Source organism: Lithohypha guttulata (assembly GCF_036872675.1).
Source record: "Lithohypha guttulata strain CCFEE 5908 chromosome Unknown scaffold_2, whole genome shotgun sequence".
Taxonomy (NCBI): domain Eukaryota; kingdom Fungi; phylum Ascomycota; class Eurotiomycetes; order Chaetothyriales; family Trichomeriaceae; genus Lithohypha; species Lithohypha guttulata.
Window position 1 is genome coordinate 377,316 of NW_027042751.1, and position 22,185 is coordinate 399,500.

At 49.7% G+C, this 22,185-nt stretch overlaps 9 protein-coding genes across 9 annotated transcripts; 8 read left to right on the forward strand and 1 right to left on the reverse strand.

Moving 5' to 3' along the window:
- Window positions 1–333: 333 nt before the first annotated feature.
- On the forward strand, window positions 334–1,551 carry LTR64_002257 (uncharacterized protein; the record flags this gene model as incomplete). The annotated part of the gene is made up of 2 exons (XM_064896629.1): window positions 334–732; window positions 1,048–1,551. The coding sequence occupies 2 exons, from the start codon at window positions 334–336 to the stop codon at window positions 1,549–1,551; spliced, it is 903 nt and encodes a 300-aa protein (XP_064755579.1).
- A 227-nt stretch (window positions 1,552–1,778) lies between these two features.
- On the forward strand, window positions 1,779–3,011 carry LTR64_002258 (uncharacterized protein; the record flags this gene model as incomplete). Its single annotated transcript, XM_064896630.1, has 1 exon — window positions 1,779–3,011. One exon carries the CDS (start codon window positions 1,779–1,781, stop codon window positions 3,009–3,011), a length of 1,233 nt encoding a protein of 410 aa, XP_064755580.1.
- Window positions 3,012–4,068: 1,057 nt separating this feature from the next.
- Window positions 4,069–5,905, forward strand: LTR64_002259 (uncharacterized protein; the record flags this gene model as incomplete). Its single annotated transcript, XM_064896631.1, has 4 exons — window positions 4,069–4,350; window positions 4,401–4,529; window positions 4,580–4,792; window positions 4,841–5,905. The coding sequence occupies 4 exons, from the start codon at window positions 4,069–4,071 to the stop codon at window positions 5,903–5,905; spliced, it is 1,689 nt and encodes a 562-aa protein (XP_064755581.1).
- A 1,763-nt stretch (window positions 5,906–7,668) lies between these two features.
- KCH1 (Potassium transporter) lies at window positions 7,669–9,802 on the forward strand (the record flags this gene model as incomplete). Its single annotated transcript, XM_064896632.1, has 2 exons — window positions 7,669–7,737; window positions 7,787–9,802. The coding sequence occupies 2 exons, from the start codon at window positions 7,669–7,671 to the stop codon at window positions 9,800–9,802; spliced, it is 2,085 nt and encodes a 694-aa protein (XP_064755582.1).
- Window positions 9,803–10,148: 346 nt separating this feature from the next.
- COX15_1 (Cytochrome c oxidase assembly protein cox15) lies at window positions 10,149–13,963 on the forward strand (the record flags this gene model as incomplete). The annotated part of the gene is made up of 2 exons (XM_064896633.1): window positions 10,149–11,900; window positions 12,452–13,963. 2 exons carry the CDS (start codon window positions 10,149–10,151, stop codon window positions 13,961–13,963), a joined length of 3,264 nt encoding a protein of 1,087 aa, XP_064755583.1.
- A 1,427-nt stretch (window positions 13,964–15,390) lies between these two features.
- On the forward strand, window positions 15,391–15,870 carry LTR64_002262 (uncharacterized protein; the record flags this gene model as incomplete). Its single annotated transcript, XM_064896634.1, has 2 exons — window positions 15,391–15,799; window positions 15,848–15,870. The coding sequence occupies 2 exons, from the start codon at window positions 15,391–15,393 to the stop codon at window positions 15,868–15,870; spliced, it is 432 nt and encodes a 143-aa protein (XP_064755584.1).
- An 875-nt stretch (window positions 15,871–16,745) lies between these two features.
- Window positions 16,746–17,927, forward strand: LTR64_002263 (uncharacterized protein; the record flags this gene model as incomplete). The annotated part of the gene is made up of 1 exon (XM_064896635.1): window positions 16,746–17,927. The coding sequence occupies one exon, from the start codon at window positions 16,746–16,748 to the stop codon at window positions 17,925–17,927; it is 1,182 nt and encodes a 393-aa protein (XP_064755585.1).
- A 37-nt stretch (window positions 17,928–17,964) lies between these two features.
- LTR64_002264 (uncharacterized protein) lies at window positions 17,965–19,203 on the reverse strand (the record flags this gene model as incomplete). Its single annotated transcript, XM_064896636.1, has 1 exon — window positions 17,965–19,203. One exon carries the CDS (start codon window positions 19,201–19,203, stop codon window positions 17,965–17,967), a length of 1,239 nt encoding a protein of 412 aa, XP_064755586.1.
- Window positions 19,204–19,595: 392 nt separating this feature from the next.
- LTR64_002265 (uncharacterized protein) lies at window positions 19,596–22,115 on the forward strand (the record flags this gene model as incomplete). Its single annotated transcript, XM_064896637.1, has 2 exons — window positions 19,596–20,674; window positions 20,732–22,115. 2 exons carry the CDS (start codon window positions 19,596–19,598, stop codon window positions 22,113–22,115), a joined length of 2,463 nt encoding a protein of 820 aa, XP_064755587.1.
- Between the last annotated feature and the right edge of the window lie 70 nt (window positions 22,116–22,185).

Consider the following 22,185-nt stretch of genomic DNA (forward strand, 5'->3'; position numbering starts at 1 on the left):
TACAAGCATATGATTTGTAGCCAGAACTGAAAGTCATACAATTGATGTACAATGCAAGGAAGTGTTCGGTGGCTGTTCGGCGATTTGACCTCCACCAGGATCGACGCGTTTGACGCGCATCCAACCAACGCCGCAACTTGAATTAGAAGGTGCGCAAAGCAAAGTAGCTCCTTCTTTTGCGCGCTCAGCTTTTCTCTTCACTCAATATTGACCAGTACTGCGCCCATGTTGCTATAAAGCAAACGATATTCTATCTCATTCCGAGACTTTAGTTTGACTATAGAACACCCCAGTCCATTGCGTACAAAACAGATACACCTCTCAGTCGCTACAATGGAAGGCGTTAAATCACCCTTCCCACCAGCTAGCGACGTGCCGTTGCATCGTAATCCCCCGTTAGCACCATCTCAAGAACTAGCATATAGAAACAAGTGCATCCAGCTGAAAAAGCGGCTGCAGGAGATCGAAACCAACAACTCGCAAACCAGAGCGCGCATATCAGCCGAGAAAGAGCGAATACAAAAACAGCGTCTCCTGCGGTCGATATTACTTCACCAGTTGCGGGAAATTATGGAAACTCCCGGCAGGAGATGGCGACCTGAAGAACTAGAACGACTAGGCATTCAAGTCAATGGCAATGCCGATGGTGAAGAAGGTCTTCATGGAGGACGTCCCGACGGGGAAGTCTTACTTGATGATAGCACCGATGACAGTGACGATGAATTACCAGAGGTGAGCAAATGGCCTGACAGAGTCCCACGGAAGCGCAATCACAATGTCAACCACAATGGATTCAGTCAACAGCAGTCCGATGCTGACCAAATTGAGTAGCCTGCAGATCGTCCTACCCGCCTGCGCAGACAGCAGAACAGCTATAGAGAGGCTGTCATGCCTACGAACCCAGGTCCAGTAAACCCGAGCCTGTATCAACCGCCTGGCTTGCCTATAATAGCTCCAGCACAACCGTACTCCCCAGCCGCCGCTCGTGAGCCTCTCCTTACAAGCTCTCTACAAACACCAGTCCCAATCGCAATAGCCTCTCCACAGCAACGAACTGCACCAAAACCGGGGTTTACACCTAGTGGATATGAGTGGATGAATCCTGGAAACCAATCCTCACCAAACCACCCACATCCTGCCGCTCAAACTGTTGGTCCTGTAATCCATCATCCCATTACTACCACGACGCGTTCGAACTCCGTGTCCCAGCCTGCGCAACTTCAAGTACAGGAACGAGAAGAACCAGCTTCGAATGGTTATGAGAGACTGATCAATCCACCTTCCACTCATAGTGCTGCACAACCAGTTCGCCCATCGCCGCCTTATTTGCAGTTCTGCGAGCATATGCGCCCGCAACTCGAGGCAGACAACTATCCAAGAGAACATCTACAAAGTCGCATAGACGAAGAATGGCGGAAGCTATCCCAGGAGAATCGAGGTCTATGGGAAGAGAGGTACAATGACCAGATGCGGGATTACGAGGACCAAATGGATATTTGGAAGCGTACTCAGAGAAACGCTAATGCAACCGCTATGAGGAACATAAGGTAGCTTCTGTCGTGTGTAATTCCTCGGCATTGAAGTGTTCCGACTCAAAGAGACAGTGTCGTGCATTAGGAGATCAAGGATCGGAGAACGAGCATATGTATCGAACTCAATTATTGCATCACTTTCGTCGTGAGGGGAAGGCAGAGTCAATTGAGTACCATGTCCCAACTACAATGTATCACCATCCTTTCGGTCCTTTGAGATTCTCTCTTACCAGAGCTGCAGTAAAGATGCCGTACTCGACACCTCCCAAGAATGCGACCCTGAAAATAGAGCCATTTCAGCTACAAGTGCCTGATGAAGAGATCGAACATTTCAAGCAACTCCTAAAGCTCTCTCGGCTTGCTCCTCAAACCTTCGAGAACAACCAACCAGATACTGGCAAGTTTGGCGTTACTCACAAATGGATGACCGAGGCGAAGGATCGTTGGCAGAATCAGTACGACTGGCGGCAACGAGAAGCATATTTCAATTCCTTTCCCAACTTCAAAACTTCAATCAAGGATGACAAAACTGGTTTCACTTTTGACATTCATTTTGCTGCACTCTTCTCTGAAAAGACTGACGCCGTCCCAATAGTGTTTCTGCATGGCTGGCCAGGATCGTTTCTCGAATTCTTGGGTGTGCTAGAAACTTTCAAGTCCAAATACAAGTCCAGCGACTTACCTTATCACATCATCGTGCCTAGTCTGCCAGGCTATACACTGTCGTCTGGTCCACCTACAGATCAGGACTTCAAAACGGACGACCTCGCGCGGATTATCGACAAGCTTATGCAAGGCCTTGGTTTCGGCGATAGTGGCTACGTCGCTCAAGGCGGTGATATTGGCGCATACACCTGCCGTTGCCTATCCCACTATTCCAGCTGCAAAGCTATCCATCTGAACTTCTCTCTCATGGAAAGGCCAAAGAATTTGAACCAGGATCTCACGGTCGAGGAAGTCGAACAGCGCGGTCTAAAAAGAGCCCGCGACTTTGGGTTGACTGGATCGGCCTATGCTCTTGAACATGGCACTCGTCCATCTACCATCGGCTTCACTCTTGACTCCTCGCCCATCGCCCTCCTCGCCTGGATTGGTGAGAAATTCATCACTTGGACCGATACTACACCGTCTCTTGAGCAGATCCTTGACTCTATAACCCTCTATTGGTTCACGCATTCTTTTCCACGCTGTATATATCCCTACCGCGAGTTTCATGGATCGTCAGCAGGCGCAGTATATATCCACAGTGATCCGAAATACCATATCAAGCAGCCTTTAGGGTATTCTTGGTTCCCGCAGGAGTTGGCGCCGATGCCAGTGAGCTGGGTAAAGACGACGGGGAATCTGGTCTGGAGTAAGAGGCACGATGCGGGAGGTCACTTTGCTGCAATGGAGAAGCCGGAAGTATTGGTTGAGGACGTGGAAAGTTTTGTGAAGCAGGTGTGGAAAGCCTCGGGCAGTATCGCATCCTCCTTATAGACGGACGATAATTGTGTTCAATGACTTCTAGTAGCTTGGCTCGTATTCAGAGGACGGCCTGGCACTAGAACCCTGAGCATGCTAAACTGACTTCCTCCTCGCAATAAATTAGCTTGCGCTTAATGCCTCAGGCATAAATGTATAGCGTTATCATCTTGCGAGCTCCTTGCCAGCTCTGACCGTATTCCTCGTGTATCCGAGTTCAAAAGCTCGAACCTAGCTTCCATTTCGAAGTCGTGATACCGCAGCGGGGTGTTCCAGCTCTGACTACTCATTGAAGCAGCAGCAGTCGAATGGCTTGGACCTTGGTTTCGTCATTCGACTCGAAGCCGCCACAGAGCTTCATCGATGTTATCAAAACGCTTTGAATCTATCAATCATGCACTCGGCAGATAACATTCTAGCCAGCTTATAGTGAATGCCTTGGCACGATTGCGTAAAGTCTCGACTCGGTCGATCACAGCGATGGAGCGAACTTATCCAGCTGAGAGATATCTCTTCACTTCGGACTCAACACCTTCCCAATGAAGCCCTCCTGGTAGGACAATTTTCAGCATGCTCGGAACATAAGCGAATCACGACATGGCTTGAAAAAAGAAATCGTTGCAATCCACTGTACCATGCAGACAGGATATGCTAGATCTCAGATACATCACGCAAATCTTGGCATTGGTTGACCATGCTGCAGTTTGTCCTTCGATACTCCACGAGCGGGAGTGCGATGGCCCAACGTCGCATGATGGTCGTCGTGTTTCCTGTAGTCTGAGCGGGCAAGACCGAGAAATCATCAGGGTCCGTCGCCAACCTCAATCCACGCAGTCACGATATGTTACCGACGACCCGAACGTTTCTGATTCACCATACATTCGACACATGCCAGACCCAGAACGATGCCAAGAATAGCATTCAGAGATTTGAATTGGATGCGCCATGTGCGGCAAAAGTCCCGAGATAGACCGTGACATGGTACAAAAGCTTCGGGTTGTCTCTGTCGAGACAGAAGTCCTGAGCGTGAATCGACCAGACTTTCCTAGGAAGCGATACCTCATCGGCCAAGATGTCGAACAAAACAGGCGAACTGGTAGTAAAAACGGAAGCAAAGCATGCTGTCGCCGAGAAGATAAGTGCGGACGCGCGACATACTTCAAACTCAAGCTCGGGAGACTCTGTCGATGATATCGACGGCGACTATGGTTCTTATGGGTTTCATGTCTTCGCAGATCCAGCAGTCGCCGCTCACTGGGCGGCTGTCTATGACAAGGCTAGCTATGAAGGCAGGCACCGATTCGATCCAGCTTTTACATGGTCGGCCACGGAGGAGAAAGCCGTCCGAAAGAGAGTCTGTCATCAGTACACGCCGATTGATGCCACATCTAACCTCGAATGCAGGTTGATTACCGCATTATGCTGTGGTGCTGGTGGATGTTTGTGGCTCTCGAGCTCAACAGGCGCAACATTAACCGCGCAATCTCGGACAACATGCTACCTGAACTCGGCATGACCACGAACGACTTCAATGCAAGTATACCTTAACTGAAGGTGGTCAAATGCTTGCTAATCAAGGACAGTATGGGCAGACAATATTTCTACTCTCCTTCCTGGCTGCAGAACTACCATCCGGGCTTATCTCGAAAAAGCTTGGACCAGATATCTGGATACCTAGTATCATCTGTATGTGGAGCATTATCTCAGCAGCCCAAGCTGGTATCACGAGCAAGACTAGCTATTATGTGATAAGATGCCTCTTGGGCTTACTTATGGGCGGATTCATACCTGACACAGTAAGTCATCGAGATTTGGTATCTGGGTCCGATGTTGACGATCATCAGGTGCTCTACATCACATATTGGTACAAGAAGAAAGAGCTTTCCATCCGCCTTTCGTGGTTCTGGACGGTTTTGTCGGTCTGCAACATCGTCGGCTCTCTTCTAGCTGCGGGCATTCTTCAGATGCGCGGAATTGGTGGATGGTCAGGCTGGCAGTGGCTGTTCTTGATCGAGGGACTCTTCACACTCATCATTGGCATACTCTCCTGGCACTTCATGCCTGCCTCGCCTGCACAATCTGCTGGTCGATTTCGCGGTGGCCGCCACAGTCCAGGCTGGTTCAACGAGCGCGAGGAGAAAATCCTGGTCAACCGGCTACTTCGCGACGACCCATCTAAAGGTGATATGCATAACCGTCAAGCAGTTACACTTCCTCTCCTATGGAAGGCGCTCAAAGACTACGACCTATGGCCGCTGTACCTTCTCGGACTAACCACATTCATTCCTGCCACGACCACACAGAATTACCTGGCACTCATTTTACGCACCATGGGCTTCAGCACTTTCAACGCAAATTTGCTGACGATTCCCTCTCAATTCCTTTACGGGACCAACCTGCTCATCATTACCTGGTTTTCAGAACGTGTCAATGAACGCGCAATGGTAGCATCAATCGCAAACTGGTGGTTCCTGCCTTTCCTAATTGCCTTGGTCGTTCTTGGTACCTCCGCATCCAATTGGGTACGTTACGCTCTTCTCTCAGGTCTTCTCTCATACCCGTATCAACACGCCATTCAGGTTGCCTGGAACAGCCGAAACAGCAATAGTGTCCGAACACGTGCCGTCAGCGCAGCGCTCTACAACATGTTCGTCCAGAGTGGGAATATCATTGCTAGCAATGTCTATCGCGAGGAGGATAGGCCGTTCTATATCAGCGGCAACAAAGTATTGCTAGGTCTCACCTGCTACAATCTGGTGTTGTACGGGCTTGTCAAGTTTTACTACGTGAAGCGTAATGCGCATCGAGAAAGGATCTGGAACAAGATGACGGCTGAGGGGAAGAATGACTATATTCATAACACCAAGGATGAGGGTGCGAAGAGGTTGGATTTCAGATTCGCGCATTAAGACATGTCGAGGCGTGAATACCGGCTAGGGGCTCAGAGTCAACCATCCATAGGTTACTATGTCCTCTTTAGAGCACTTGGCACACGTATTAATTGATGAAGCTCGTCACCTGATAGGCAGCTACGATTTGTGTGAGACGAAAGCCTCACTAGGCAACTACTTTTTGTCTTCTTGAAACGTTGTGGATGCATTTACAAAGGTCGACGATCGCGAACGGCGAGGGATTATCAGCTCTACTTCCAAATAGGCCGGGATATTTGAACATACAGCCGTTCATTCTGTCCAGTGAGAGCTCAGTGTGGTCGTCGAATATACAGCCTAGTGATGGGCGTTCAGTTGCATCAAAGACCTGTCGCCCATCCATATGTTCTTTGGTTCTTTTGTTAGTAATCATCCCTGTATGGTAAGTAATGCCGAACTGAGCTTCATATGTTCGAGCCGGTTCGTCCTGTTGTGTCGTCTTGACGATGACCTGCTCGAAGATCTGACAAGTCGGTGTCGTTCGACAGAGGGGTGAGCAAGAGCGCTTCAAAAACGGTCGATAGTGGGAGTCCGAAGATGAGATCCATGCTAAGCACAAGCACAGGAAACGGCAACAGGATCAACAGAATATTAGAAGGACAAGGTCCAATCCTCTGTACTGACGCACCGAACAATGGCCTGGAAGAGAGCTCGTCGATCAACTTAGAAGATGAAGATGAACACTTTGCCTTGCACGTGGGATACCACCTAATGGACGACAGCGATTATGGTCGCGACTCTCCTCGAGATTCCGTAGCATGCTCTGCGGACGATGACGGCTACTGTGGAAGATGCGACTATTGATTTGGTAGTGATACCTAGCTTAAATTGAGGTCAGTGAGGACTTCTGTCGACATGTGTGGAGCGTGAAGGTGCTCAGGCTGAGCCATGGGACATGCTGTCCACCATGTAGTGGCAATGATACAGATCAGATCGACCAGCGATGCATTCGATCTCGTGTCGCACCTGTTGATATGGTACACCGCGAGGTACGTATGTTGTGCATGAATGTAAGCGCTATGCTTCGTAGTATAGTATTGCATCGTTCCTGCCTCTCGGTTCGACGTGGATGAAGCCGAGAGCGATTCCATGGATCTGCTCCTTCCTTGGCACAGTTTCATCATCCAGGGGCTTTCCAGCCTTAGACGTAATAGCTCGGCGCTAAAGCAGGTACCCTAAGCTCTAAGCGGAATTGGTAAGAGCCAGGCCACGAGTCAGTTCCGACTCGCTGCGATTCACTCACTCCAGCTTCAGGTCGCAGCTGCCACGACTGGCGACTTCGTTGACCTTCACTCTTGTCCTTCAGCAAAAAGCATTACTGCACAACCACACTCTCTTACACGACTTCTCTCGCGAACTTTGTCTCACTCGTTGCATCCATCAAAGGCCAATAAGCCAAAAATAGTCGTTCTTTGTCTGAAACGCGCTCGGATTCCTTAGCAGACCCTGCGTTTGCCAGGACTGTGAAACCCGACGTCTGCGGATCTGCTCCTCTAGCAAACAGCTTACAACACTTCGATCTACTGTGAACAAGTAGCAGGTCATCACATTCACTATCACCATACACTTTCAACTATGCATTGAGAGCGAATCATAACACTCTTTCGGTCGCTACGAGCTGGACTCAATCGATCGGCTGTGCCGTTACTGATCGTGACCGAACAAAGACTTTGATCCGAATTGGATCTAACCATCTGCCGGGTAGCAGGTTAGAATAAACACATACCTCGCAAGTTTGAGCAATGGGTTGTTGTGGGGGAAAGAGAGAGAAGGAATTCTTCCTTAAGAACGACGTAAAGTGGGAATATATTGTGAGTAAACATCTCCCAGATACCATAATAGAGCTAATGGTTCATTCAGAACCTCAATGACTTTAAGTCGTCGTCATGTTTTACCGCGATCGCCTATGGTTATCTGTGGATTATGCTCTTCGTTTCAATTTCGGTTTATGCTGTCGACACCTTCACCGCAATCAACTTGCTAGCCTTCAACAAATGGGCTGGTCAAATCGAACCTGAAGTCCCACTAAAATACTCGAGATGGGTGTTCTCTGGCTGCATTATTCTCTCTTTTGTGCTACTGATTTATCGCTGGTTAAGAGCACTCAAGGTCATGCGAGGAGGAAAGGTCGCAAAAGCATACCTCGATCCACTAGCTGTTCGAGTCGAGTGTATTAGGATGGGTTCTGAAGGTCGAGGCTGGAAGAGGTTTTTGGTCTTCGCAGAACTAACGAAGAGTCGGAAAGGTGCTGATTACGTGGCACTATTCGTATACTACTCATTCGAAGCCTGGTTGCGTATTGTCTTCGCCGAAGGACCACGAGTCGTTATCAACGGAATCACCCTATACGCTTATGCTAACGCCAATATCGTACCAAAAGGCGATCACAGTGCACCACCAGGAGAATCTCCGTTCGTGCAATTCTGGAAGAACTTTGGTGTGCTAGCTGAGGAGGACAAACTACAAGTCGCGATCATTTGCGGTATGATTTGGACATGTCTGATATGGCTCATCTCAGCCATAAGCTTGGGTGTGTCAGTCATTCTGTATTTGTTGTTCTTGTGGCATCACATTCCCAGTGATGCCGGCGGTCTTACTGGATACTGTCGCATGAAGATTAATCGACGAATGGAAAGGATAGTAAAGACCAAAACGGACAAGGCCTTGCAAAAAGAGAACGAACTTCGTGCCAGGCAAGAAGCAAAAGCGGCTCGTGATGGATCAGGTGGCTTTAAACGACAGCCTACGCTGCCAAACGTTGGTCCAGCAGATACACCCTCCATGCCACCACTATCCAGGCAGTCAACAATGACAACTCTGCCAGAATATAGCTCGAGACCAGGTACAGCAGCACCTAGCGAAGACATGTTGCCACCAATGCCGACATTACCGCAAATACCCACACTACCACGAATTGACACGAATCCTCGACCAGCACCACGTCGGAATCTCACTGCCTCTTCTGACGCATCCTGGTCAAGCTACAAGTCTGATGCTCCATTGATGAGTTCAGCTAGTGATATGGGTTATTCCCCCGCTGATCGTGCTCATACCCCAAGTTCGAACATGGCAGCACCGTGGTCGGTTAGGCCTGGTCAAGCCAGAAATACCTCTGACATGCCAACCTATTCTGATCGTGCTTACACGCCTGGACCATTACGACCTGGCACTTCTCAAAGTTATAGGGGGGCAGCAGGCAGTTATCAGATGGAGTCAATACCAAGACCAGGTACAGGCATGAGTCAAAGATCACGACCGACACGCATGTCAAGTGACTCGGATACACTTCCACTAGCGCCAATTCGAGGAATGACACCTGTATCAGCACATCCTCAATCAGCCGCATCGCAGTACCCACCAATGTTGCCTGATTCACAACGGACACGTACACCTGCCTCGAACTCCAATCCTTATCTGCCGCCGGTGTCCTCAATACCAGAAATGGGTGGCAGAGAATCCTCAGCTTTCAGCTTAGGAGCTCCATCTAGAACTTATACACCAAGTGGACCACCATCTCGAGCAATGACTCCAGGTCATGCACTTCCTTTACCACGTTCGCAGATGACAACCCCAATGCCTCAGTCGGGACCGCCTGGTGGCTATGTGGCGTTCAACCCAAATATGGGCAGGACACAATCTCCAGCTGCACAAGCACTGTACAGAAGTTTCACTCAACCAGAGCCAAATCGAAGTGACTTACCTTTCTCGGCGTACTCGAACATGCATCCGGAAGAGCAGAACAGAGGCTTCAGCCAGCCTTCGACACACCAATCAAGTGCACAGACATTCGGTCCACTGAATGGTAGTCGGCTTCAACCTCATGGGACAGCGCCCCAAAGAGGAGGAAGCTTTGACGATATACTAGACCATTATTGAGTGAGAGATGCGTGATAGACTGGAAGAAGATGAACAGATGATACCCAACTGATATTAGCGTGTAACTACCAATTCATTCGAAAAGACTTTCTTGTTCCTGAGCTGTATTTGGTGGCACGTCGAGTGATTGTTCTGGAGACATGGCCAGCATCAGAACCATGTAGCCGCCTTAAGTGCCACGTATGCACTATGAGCGGCTATTTCCTGTGCGGCAAATGCGATGGTCTGAGTTTCGAACATGTGGAGATGTAGACGTGCTCGACTTTCGTCCACTGAATATGTGATTATCGTCGCCGCTGCTCTTCTTGACTACTTTAGCTGTTGCTCACGTCTCCGAGACCTGTCAATGGCTTTCTCAAGCTCCGCGTTCCAGCAAGCCCTTCATAATGCCGCACCTCGCCTATCTAAGCGGTTCTTCTCTTGCCAGGCGCATACCCGATCATCCTCCCTTCGACATGTCCTTCCAGTAGCACCATTATCCCGAAGCTACCGATCTAATTGCAGCACAAGACCAGCACATGTCTTTCGACAGCACATACAACGTCAGTTTCGAGGCTTCCGGTCATCGGCGCACCAGCGACAAGCAGTCCAACAGATCGAGCAAGTCCTCGAGAAGGAAAGCAGTACCAATGCGGATATCCTCTCACAATCTACCAAGAACAAGAGATCCGGCTGGCCAGACTCCTCCTCTAATACTGTCGCATACTGGCTTCTTGCTTCCGCCGCCAGCGTTTTCGGCATAGTCGTCTTCGGTGGTCTTACCCGACTCACTGAGTCCGGGCTCTCCATCACAGAATGGCGTCCTGTAACTGGCAGTCTCCCGCCTATGAGCCAATCGGACTGGGAATCTGAATATGAGAAATATAGAAAGAGTCCTGAGTTTCTGGTATTGAATAGCAAGATGACATTGGAAGAGTTCAAGAGTATTTATTGGATGGAATGGATTCACCGGATATGGGGACGGGTCGTGGGAGTCACGTTCCTGTTACCCGGGATCTACTTTGTTGCAAGAGGCAGAGTGAGCAGGAATATGACAAAGAAGATAACTGGGATAGCGGGCTTGATCGGGTTTCAGGGCTTTATCGGCTGGTGGATGGTAAAAAGTGGTCTGAAAGATGAGTTTCTGGTACCTGGAGAGCGTGCTGGAAGAGATGTGCCGAGGGTGAGTCAGTATAGACTTGCGACACATCTGGGCACAGCCTTTATCGCATACCTGAGCATGTTATGGTGTGGTCTGGATATCCTGCGAACAAATCGACTATTGAGGCAGAACGTGGACAAGAGTGCTAGCGACCTGTTTGCGCTACGACATCCTGGACTTCGAAGCTTTAAGATCGCAGTTGCAGCGTTACTGGGTCTGACATTCACGACAGCCATGAGCGGTGCCCTGGTCGCAGGGCTTGACGCAGGCTTAATCTACAACGAATTCCCATACATGGGTCTCGGCCTAACACCACCACGATCTGAACTCTTCGACAAATTTTACCTCCGCGAGCGCGACACAGAGAAAGATCTTTGGTGGCGCAATATGCTCGAGAACCCTTCCCTCGTCCAACTTGACCACCGTATCCTGGCGACCACGACCTTTACCGCTGTGCACGCTCTCTATTTCTGGACAAAATTCTCACCAGCATTGAAGAGTATGCTTCCACGCGCCGCCATGAGAGGTGTCCACGGCGTCCTAGGCTTCGTCTGGCTACAAGTCATTCTCGGCATCTCTACACTGATCTACATGGTCCCAATACCACTTGCGAGCGCTCATCAAGCCGGCGCACTCGCACTGCTCAGCTACGTCACTGTTCTCGGAAGCAGGATCTGGGTGCCTAAGGCTGCTGTGGAAATCCTGAGGAGGCGTGCCGGTGCTGTTGGAACAAAGTACAACTTCCCTGCTGTGGAAAGGATCAAGCCGAACTATGGCGCTGCAGAAGGTGCGCCTGTGTTGCAAGCTAGTATGGCGAGTGCGGTGGTCGCGGCGGCAGGAAGTTTGGCGGTTGCTGGAAATGTGGATAGGGCGAAGGTTGAGCAGCAGAGAATGAAGCTTGGGAGGGAGCAGATGGACTTTCTACAATGGCAGGCGCGAAAAACGTTACACTCGAGTGTGAGGTCGTAGAAACTTGAGCTGTTAAGCTTGTTCTCGGCAGATAATAATGCTTTAAAGAAATCTTGGGCTTCCTGCTATAGTACAAAAACAACTTGAAGTTGTTAATCCGACTGATTTATTCGAGCCAAGCACTAACCTACCGAGCTCATCATGGAACGGCTCCAAGCTGGCGGCATCTTGTTTTTCAACCATTACTTTCTGCATCACATTCTGTACAATTTGATGCTGCAATACATCCTGTTGTAATTAGGTCCCTGCCACTTGAACATTGTCCTGTCACTCAGGCTCCGATGCTCTACCGTTTCCCATGAGTAACACATCTCAAGCAGTTCCTGCACAAAAACAAATGAACCTGTCGATGCTACTGATTTCCCTTCAAGCATGATCTATTAGAAAACTTAGATTGTCCTTGACAGTTCATCATGTCTACGCAAAGTCAGAGCACTATGAAGACCAGATCACTGGGATCAAAAGCTCGCTCATTCATCCCTATGACTCCCAGAAACGTGAAATCTACATCTGAAGCGCGAAATGACTTTGCAAAACAGGTTGCTGAACACAACACCAGAGACGAAGATGGCCAGCCTCCTCAGAAAAGGTTTCGATCCAGTGCGGCGCCGAGAGGAACCAAGTTCTCCGTTGGATACACTGATCGAGCGCAGCAGCGCATGAATGAGCAGGAAGGGACTGGCGACGATAAGCAAAAGCGCCTCGAGAACCTGGAAAAGATGCTGAAATTGCAGCAGATCGACCAAGAGACCTTCGAGAACCTACGAGACGAGATAGGTGTGGGTGGTGACACATCGAGCACGCATCTAGTGAAGGGATTGGACTTCAAGCTGCTTGAGCGCGTGAGACGAGGCGAGGACGTGACCAAGACTACTGAAGCTTCCGCAATAACCAATTCGAACGAGACTGAGATCGACGTCGAGGAAGAACTCGAAAGGGCGCTTGAGAAGGACGTTTCAGCTTCAGGAGAAGGTACACACGTGGATCTTAACGAAGAAATCGAGCAGAATGAGCACAATCAGGTGGGAGGTGAGTCAGCTCAGCCCTCCACGATCAGCCGCGATGAGATCTTGCGCCAACTGAAAGAGAGACGCAAAAATCCACAACCGCAGCTAGCAGCCCAGGTAGCACAACCCTCACTCGATCATTCCAGGTTCAAGAAGCTCGACCCTGTCAAGAAATCAAACAAGCACAAGTTTACGGAATCGGTCAATGGTCGTAGACGTGAGGTGCTAGTCGTTACAAACAAGGACGGCACAACTAAGAGAAAGACAAGATGGTTAGACCCTGCACCTAAAGCGCCCACTACAAGAAACGGGTCACAAGCAGATGCCGGTCAAGCATGGGGAGGAGATCTTTCAGAGGAGCTGTTAGCGAGACAGAAATTTGCAGCTGAGCAGGCGGCTAAGCAGGCCGAAGACGATGATGACGGTGACATCTTCGGCGGTCTTACTGAGTACGATCCTCTGGCCGGCATAGACAGTGGAGATGAAGAGAATGAGAAATCTGCGGCAAAGAACACATCGAAAGACTCCAATGATACGCCATCTGTGGTCACGGAAGCTACAGGGAGACCACTCCAGTCAACGGCTAAGCGCAACTACTTTGCTACTGCTGACGATGCTGAAGAGTCCAACAAAGCTCCTACTCACGATCCTGCCATCCTTGCAGCTCTCAAACGTGCAGCGCAGATTCGTCAGCAGGAGGAGAACGAGACTGAGGGCACTACAGATCAGCAAGCTGACCAAGAAGACAGAACAGACGAAGCACGTCGAAAGGCCCTGCTTAAGAAGCTACAGCATAAATCAGGTCAGGACGATATTGACATCGACATGTCCTTTGGCGGCGAGAATCGCTTCGACGATGAAGAGGATGATCGAAAGCAGAAACTGAGTGAGTGGAAAGGTGCCGGGGTGGATGACAACGACGAGGAAGGTGAGAGCAAAGGGGATGGCAAGACCAAGAGAAAGAGAGGCGGAAAGAAGAAGAAAGGCGACAAGAACAGTTTCGCTGATGTTATGAGCGTGATTGAAGGGAGGAAGAAGACTTGAGACCGTCGATCTTCGAGGTCGAAAAACCAGTCGGTCGCATTGGCCACAACACGTCCATTCAACCAATTTCGGTTGATACCCGATCGATATCTCATCGCCCACGTTGTGGCGGTGGTTCGCCTTTGTTAACGAAGCATATTGAATAACAGCGCTACAACTACAACAGCTTATACATTCACCCAGATCACACGATGATGCCGGAGAGTTGTGGATCAAGCTATATCGTAGACATTCGACCGTATGGCCATTGCTGTTCTGGTCAAGGAGTAATCTACAGATATTGAAAATTTTGCTTACTCATCATAGATCGAACGTGGTTCTAGACCCTGCTAGCCCTTCCTATTTTCAGGTACAAAAGCGACCGCAAAATCAATTCTGTTCATGCGCAATACAGGCAATGATACCTTGCGAACTCTCAGCCAGCGCCGTCTGGTAGCTCACAACCTCATTGTCCGTGTACGATTGCGGCAGTCGTAGAGAATGCACAGACGTCTGCTAGACTGCCAGTATTCGTAGTGTCTCATGATATTGCTTGTCAGTGCTCTGGGCCGAGCTGCACCACACCCTTTCTGTAAAAGTGGTCGATCATTGGCCGGCTGAGGCCGCCACCACCGCCATGGTTGCACTTGCAATCGCTGCGAGGTACAGGACTCTACTCAATCAGTAGATGGTTCTGCTGCAGGAGCCTCCACAACTCATTTCTAGACAAAATCAAAACCGAATTGAGAAGCCGTCAAACCCGAAAGACGAGTTCGTGCATAGAGCACTCCTCTTTTCGGGACGTGCCAAGTGACCGAAGCACGATTTAGGTCAATAACGTTCAATTTGGAAGACATACTTGACGCGACAAGACAACAGACACTGTCAAATGGCCTGTCGAGAACCACGGACATTCACCTTCCGATTGCAGCGGATATTCCGTCCATGTCGATCTGGCTCGGGGGTAGAGTCGATGAAGACTGCTGATTCTGTACTAGCTCGTAAGCGTTGCCAAGCTTCGTATCCAGTGGGGCACGGACGTTCGACGGACTGAACAGCCGCATACTCACGCAGTGACAAATAGGCCCTCAAAAACATATGGGGCAATCGTTATCGACTGGACGGCTTGACCGTGCGTGATGAATGCAACGTATCGGACGTGTGTAATTTCAGGCTTGCGCAAAGACGAGGAACATTGTTCCACGCCCTTGGGAAGGTCTAACGATATGGCAGCGAAACACGACCATGAAGGTCTAGACCACCAAGACTACTTGGACGTTCTACTGATACCCTGGTCCTCTTCTGCTGGTTGGGATCTCATATAGACTGTATGATTCTCCAGCACGACAGGGTCCACGAAACAATACGTGATCGACACCGCTAACTACACTCTGTGGATAGTCTAGAAACACACGTTCATACTCTCTACAGTCAGTGTAGTCGCACCAATGTCACAAGAAACGCCCAAATCGCCGGAGATGTCAGACAGCTCGACAGAAGGCTGGCACCATGTGCAGCTCGATATTCACAACGACACTCGAATCTCATTAGAGCTTTCCACCTTGACAGACAAGCCCTTTGACTGGGATGTCAGGCCAGCGCAACACCTACGCCCAAATGGCAGGACTCGCGCACTGATAAGAACAAAGTCGAGCGATTCGAACGTGGAAGGCGTCATTGGATACTCCCTGAAACATCAGCCAGAGCAGACCATGTACAGCATCTATTTCTCGAATCAGGATACTGATAATGACGATTACAAGGTTGACGTGATGACCTGGGATATGGATCATATTGGCGCTGTCAGCAACGTCGAGCCGAAGGATGGCAATATGACGCAGGTTGCGGTACAGCTTTGTAAGCACTCAAACCTGTTTTGACAGGACCTTACTCACAAATTTACAGCGAAAGTCCGCAGGAATTCATGAGGATACCACATGGGAAGATGGCTAGAAGACGCCTCACGTTGAGTTTGGAAGGGTCATGTCGAGCAGGATATGGACAATTTGCAACGACGGCTTTACGTCTTTCCACGTTTCTGTTCTTTGCGCTGCAAATGCTTGCAGTGCAGGCAAATTCGTGCTTGGAGGAAGTGGTTTCGCGGCGTTACAGCTTAGCACAGCCTCGGCTACTATGGTTGTTATAATTCGGCCCTTTGAGGGGTACCAGAACATGTCATCAGGATTGTTAAGGTCATGGCGGCTCGTCCATCCAGTGATACATTGCGTGGAGCGTTTTCGGTCAGGCAAGGACATGGGATTTCGCAAGGCTACATGGCTCGTGGTGAATACTGGCATTTGCTAGTGGTAGTGATCATGTGCAGAAATGGTCCATCGTCTTCTAGAGAAAGTGACCTTAGGAGTGATTGGTTTACCTCAGGTTCAATCGTAACGAGGTATGACACGCGCGTTACGAGATTGAACGTTGAGAAGTTGAGTCTGCACCTCGGACTCCCCTTCACCAGAACCCAATGCGGGCCCACGCGATCATGGTCATATCGACAATAACCACTTGACCTATCAGATGGATTCGTGCTCGATGTGTTGATAGTGTAGCTAATTTGGATCCGAGCCACCAGCATTTACATTGTAGCGGTGGATCCAGCGCTATCGATAATAAATCGACGAGGCTTGCTATAAGATCATGCACGAGGCTGCCACCGCGATATCTCGAGATGTCATGAACTGTACCTACATCTGGTCATAACTCAGAATTATTGACAGACCTATTTCTCTTGTCCCTCACTGAAGTTCTGTACCGGTCATTGTAGAATTTGTTCCGTCTCCGGGTCCGCAGGAAACTGATGGCAACGGACACCACTCCCCAAGCACAACAGCCAGTGGCAAAATCCGACATCAATTTTGCGGCAGCACTACGAGCTCAATATGCAATCGAGACACCAAAGCTCCAGCGAAGACGACACAAGAAGTTGACACGGGAAGAGACCGAGCAACCTCTGGTTGACGAAACTGCTGCTTTGACCCTTCACTCGAAAAAGACAAAACGTCAGCAGAAACAGCAGCATAGACGAGAACAGAAAGCTGCTAGCAAGTCTTCGAGCGCCAATCTACTTGATCTTCCGGCTGAGATTCTGTCTGAAGTGTTTAGCTACTTGACGGCGTCTGATACGTTCCGCATAGCGAGGACCTCACATGACTTGAGAGACTTCGTTCACACCAATGAGAAGACTATCGCCAAGGATATCATTCAGAGACGCTACTGGATCTTACATCGATGTTTCCCTCTGCCCGTACCTTTTAAGGATGTCCCCGAAGACTTCCACGCTGGTCTACTCAGCGAAAAACGCCAGGACCTACTCAATATACACCGAAAGTCGTACCATCAGCACATCGAGATGGTGGACCCACAGCGCGTCTGCACATGCATGACATGTGTCTTCGCCTGGAACAACTTGTGTCTCATAGTTGATCTACACCACTGGCAGAAAAACCTGGCGAACAGAGAGCCTATACCTATGATACCACGAGGCACAAATCCACAATGGAACCAGGACCTGCTCACCAAGAACGCCGAAATGGTCCGACGAGCAATGGAACACCCTCTTTACTACGCCGTCATCCTCGAAAAATACCTCTCAACCATCACCGCTACCATCCTGCGCTTCGCAAAATGGAAGAAAGGCACAACAGCCAAACCCCGTCTCTACCACATGACCGACTGGGACGTCGCCAAAGGCACAGACGCCTTCCTTGAAAGAAGTGGACCACCATCTTACGATTTCCCTTTCCACAGAGATAACTACTATTCGATTGAAGCGTACTTACCTAACCGCAAGTTTGGTAATGATGGGAAGTGGCACTATTATCCTTTGGCTCCGAGTCAGCATGAGAAGGATCTTCATTGGGTGAAGTCGTCGTTTTATGCTACGATGTCGTCGGAGGAACGGAGGACGAGGGCTCTTGCGAGTTTGAAGGATCATAATATTCGGTGGTCGCAGTATTTGGAACGTGTGCAGAAGGTGTGAGATTGGATGGATTAGAATGACATTAGACACGTCACAGCTACCAGCCTGGTATGAGTCGATTACTCCTCCCTTTTTCTTCGTCCGCGACTTTCTTCGCAGCTTCTGCGCCAAGCACAGGCAGATGCTGTACTTCCCTTTCAGCCTGGTCTTTCGTCTTGAACGACTTCGGCACATATTTCGGGTCCAGCAGTCCAACCTGCAACAGCGCACTTGCCTGATCCCAGTGTACGTTCTCCGCACATACCTTATCGCCTCGAATAGCCACGACCACAACGACCACAATCTCGACTTCCTTGCCAGTTGGAGGTACACCAGGCAGGATCCATGGCATCTCTATGTTGTGCGTGAACGTCACGAGCATCTCATCTACTATCCTATCAGTGCCGACTGTGCGAGACAGCAGTTTCGTTTTAAAGTCCTTCGGTCGACTCTTTGAGAAGAATTCGCTGTAAAATCTCCTCAGCCTGTTCTTGCCCACGCCTCCTGTCATGGTGGGGACGTGGTTGACTGCACAGTCTGGAGCCATGGTTTCCATCAGCTCGTCCACTTCGTCCTCGTCGTCCTTTTCGGGTATAGCGTCCCTCAATCTCTGGTGATAGTCCCAGACACTTTCAAGATCTGGATCAATACCGAAGCCTCGTCTTAGAGTTGCGAGGGTACGTGACCAAGCGACTCGTGCGGCTGGTTTGTCATATTCTCCCAGGTCGCTTTCGGCAAATCCAGACTGTGTACCAGGGTATCGGTAGTTTCGCTGATGTCTTGTGCCGAACTTCTGGTCTGCAGCCAGGTGTATGGTCAGGTTCAGCGAAGGTGGAAAGTTGGCTGTTGTCTTCGGCATGTATGGCGGGTAGTACGCAACTACCGCACATAGTTTCGACATAGGTCTCATAGCACTTTCCAGAACGAGAGCGGCCGCATCACCATACGCGACAATGGCATAGGTCTCTCCCAGCTCAAGCGGATCAGGTAAGTGCTGTAGCTGTTTCTGATATGCGGCTTTATCCCCACCGTATGGCATGTACCAGATCTGAAAGCCTTCCTCCTTGTAGTGTGACAGGATCTCCTCGTCGAAGTCGTCAGTGTCGCTTGTAATTACTAGACGAGATGTGACACTTTGAGTCCAGTTGAAATTGATCCTGCTAGAGTCGGTCCGGACTGAGCCATCTTTATTGGTGAAGCTGCGGGTCAGACGGGTGTTCTTGTTGATTTTACGCTCGCCTATGTCGACGCCTGGTATTTCCAGAATAGGACGTCCGCCGATTTCTACCTTGACCATTATAGAGAATGTGTTTGTGTTGATTGAGGCAGTGTGTGTTTGTACAGTTATGGTACGTAACGATGGTGTTTGTTCTCACTGTAAGAAGATGTCTTCATGGACAGAGTCATAGAGAGTATCTGTTCATGAGACACTTCTGTAAGCTCAATATACGACTACGAAGCTTTACTCATGCTTGTATTAATCCCTGCTATGTGAAGGAATGACGTAGCCTGGAGAGTGAAAGTGGAGGTGCCTCCATTAGAATTGTCCCACGGCAGTGGTAGGAATTCGGAGTTACTCGAGTAAGGTCGCGACGCGTTTGCAACATTTTATATCGGCGCTCCAATGGCTTAATTTGATCGCAATATGGATAGAAGTGGTCAGCAGCTACAGGCAAACAGACCGCAAAGATGTTATCACGGAGTTTGAGTCAAGCTCGTGCTCGGGTTTCCACTCTTGGTCCATGCCCCTTCCATATACCGCTCCCGGCTCGATGTATATCTACTCGAAGCAAGCTTTTTGAAGTCGCAGAGGAAGTTGAATGGGCTCTCAGCGCAGGAAAACCGGTAGTTGCGCTCGAAACAACGATTTACACCCATGGCTTTCCATATCCAGAAAACGTCGCGCTTGCGTCTCACCTCGAATCCCTCGTCCGAGTCAATGGCGGTGTACCAGCTACAATTGGCATACTAAACGGAAAAGCTCACGTTGGAATGAGACCTGAAAAACTGATTGAGCTCATTAGCACCGCTGGAAGCAAAGACACGTGGAAGATCAGCAGACGAGACCTAGGTTTCATTGGTGGACTAGGTGGCATACGAGGACAAAAGCTCAATGGAGGCACAACCATATCAGGTACCATGATACTGGCCCACTTGGCTGGAATCAAGGTCTTTGCAACAGGTGGACTGGGTGGTGTACACAGAGGTGGCGAGAACAGCATGGACATCTCTGCCGACTTGACTGAGCTAGGAAGGACTCCTGTGGCTGTGATAAGCAGTGGCTGTAAGAGCTTCTTGGACATACCTCGCACGCTGGAATACCTCGAGACACAGGGTGTTGGCGTTGCTACGTTCTCCGATGGCAGAATAGGCGATGTCGACTTTCCTGCCTTCTTCTCTCGAGATAGTGGTGTCAAAAGTCCGCGAACAATTCAGTCTGAAGCTGATGCGGCTGCAGTCATACATGCCCAATTTCAGTTACCTGTGCACTCTGGCCTACACTTCGCGAATCCTGTACCTGAAAGTGCAAACATGCCGAGACACGAGATCGATGGTATCATAGCAAAAGCAGTGGCAGAAGCCGATGCAATGGGCATTACGGGCGCTAGCAATACTCCTCATATCCTTAAGCGGATCAGAGAGCTGAGTAACAACGCTTCTGTGATAGCGAACAAAGCTCTGATCGAGGCAAATGTTGTACGAGGCACGAAAGTTGCAGTAGAGCTTGCTAAGCTCGAGCTGGCGGATAAGCAAGAAGGGACATCAGGGTGAGGTTTGGCACCACTCGCACGATTTGCAGAGGAGTCTGGCTAATTCACAGCTAGAGCTCCAAGAATAGACGCTTCTCGAGAAGCTAGGACAAGCCAACCCCCTCTCTTGCAAACACCAGATGCACTATTGCCACGATCAGAAAACGATCGCGTTTCGGCACGCCTAATTGACTCGGGTGCAGACGCCAAACACAATCCACCAGCAAACGATCTTCTCGTTATCGGCTCGATCGCAAGCGACACATCGTGCGACTATTTACCATTTAGTGCTGACACAGAAGTCTCACCCATTCTTCATACCTCCAATCCTGCCGTCATATCAGGTTCAGCTGGAGGCGTCGGACGCAACGTCGCAACGGCAGCACAATATTCAGGTGCTCAGGTAGCTTTGTCAAGTGTAGTGGCAGATGATCTACCTGGCAAAGCCCTCCTCAAGGATCTGATATCGTCAGGCATCGATACCACTCCGATGCATATACTCGATCCTTCGAAAGGTGCACGCACCGCACAATATATTGCTATTAATGACAAGAACAAAGATCTCGTTCTGGCAATGGGCGACTTCTCCATCTTCGCACGGCCAGAGCTTGACGACCCGCTCCACTGGGACAACTTGTTTGGAAGAATTTTTGCGAGCTCATCACGACCTAAGTGGATAGTCACTGATGGCAATTGGTCAAAAGCCGCACTTTCTAATATTCTAAGGCTAGCCGAAGAATCGCAAATTCCTCTTGCCTTCGAGCCAGTGAGTACAGTCAAGGCTTCCCGCCTGTTTGAAGCAGCCAGCGTCGCCTTTCAGGGCAGACGGCAAGTTGTCTCTCGAGTTGTGAACATCGCAACTCCCAATATGCTCGAGCTAGCAGCCATGCATCAGGCCGCTCAAAACAACAGGTTCTTAGAAGACGAGCATTGGTGGGAGGTAATCAACGACTTCGGTCTCAGCAGTGCAGGATCTCGAGACAAATTTGTCCGTATGCTTGGCAAGGACTTGACTGACCAAGGGGTACCTCAGCAAAACATACGTCTACTTCCATTCATACAGCACATCGTCACGAAGTTAGGGCCTCAAGGATCGTTGCTTACAATGAGCTTGCCGTCCACTGATGCAAGAACTTCCCATCCAGACTATCTACCATTCATACTTCCTGGTGGAAAGAGAAGCGTATACATGCGACTCTTCCCACCACCCACGTTCGTATCTCAACATGAGATCGTCAGCGTCAATGGCGTCGGTGACACTCTGCTGGGTGTCATGATGGCTGCACTCGTGGCAGAGGAAAAAGCTGGACAGCAACCACGACTGGACAAGATCATCCCCATGGCACAGAAAGCCTCTATCTTGACACTGAAATCGAAGGACTCTGTTTCACCTCTTATCAAAACCATGCCCACGACACAATCGTGGTGGCAGGAATCGTACCCAGCGGTTCGGGTGTAGATTGTCACCTCCGCGTGAGCTAGGATAGCGGTACAGCACAAATCCGTTGGCTGGATTCTCGATGGAGCTA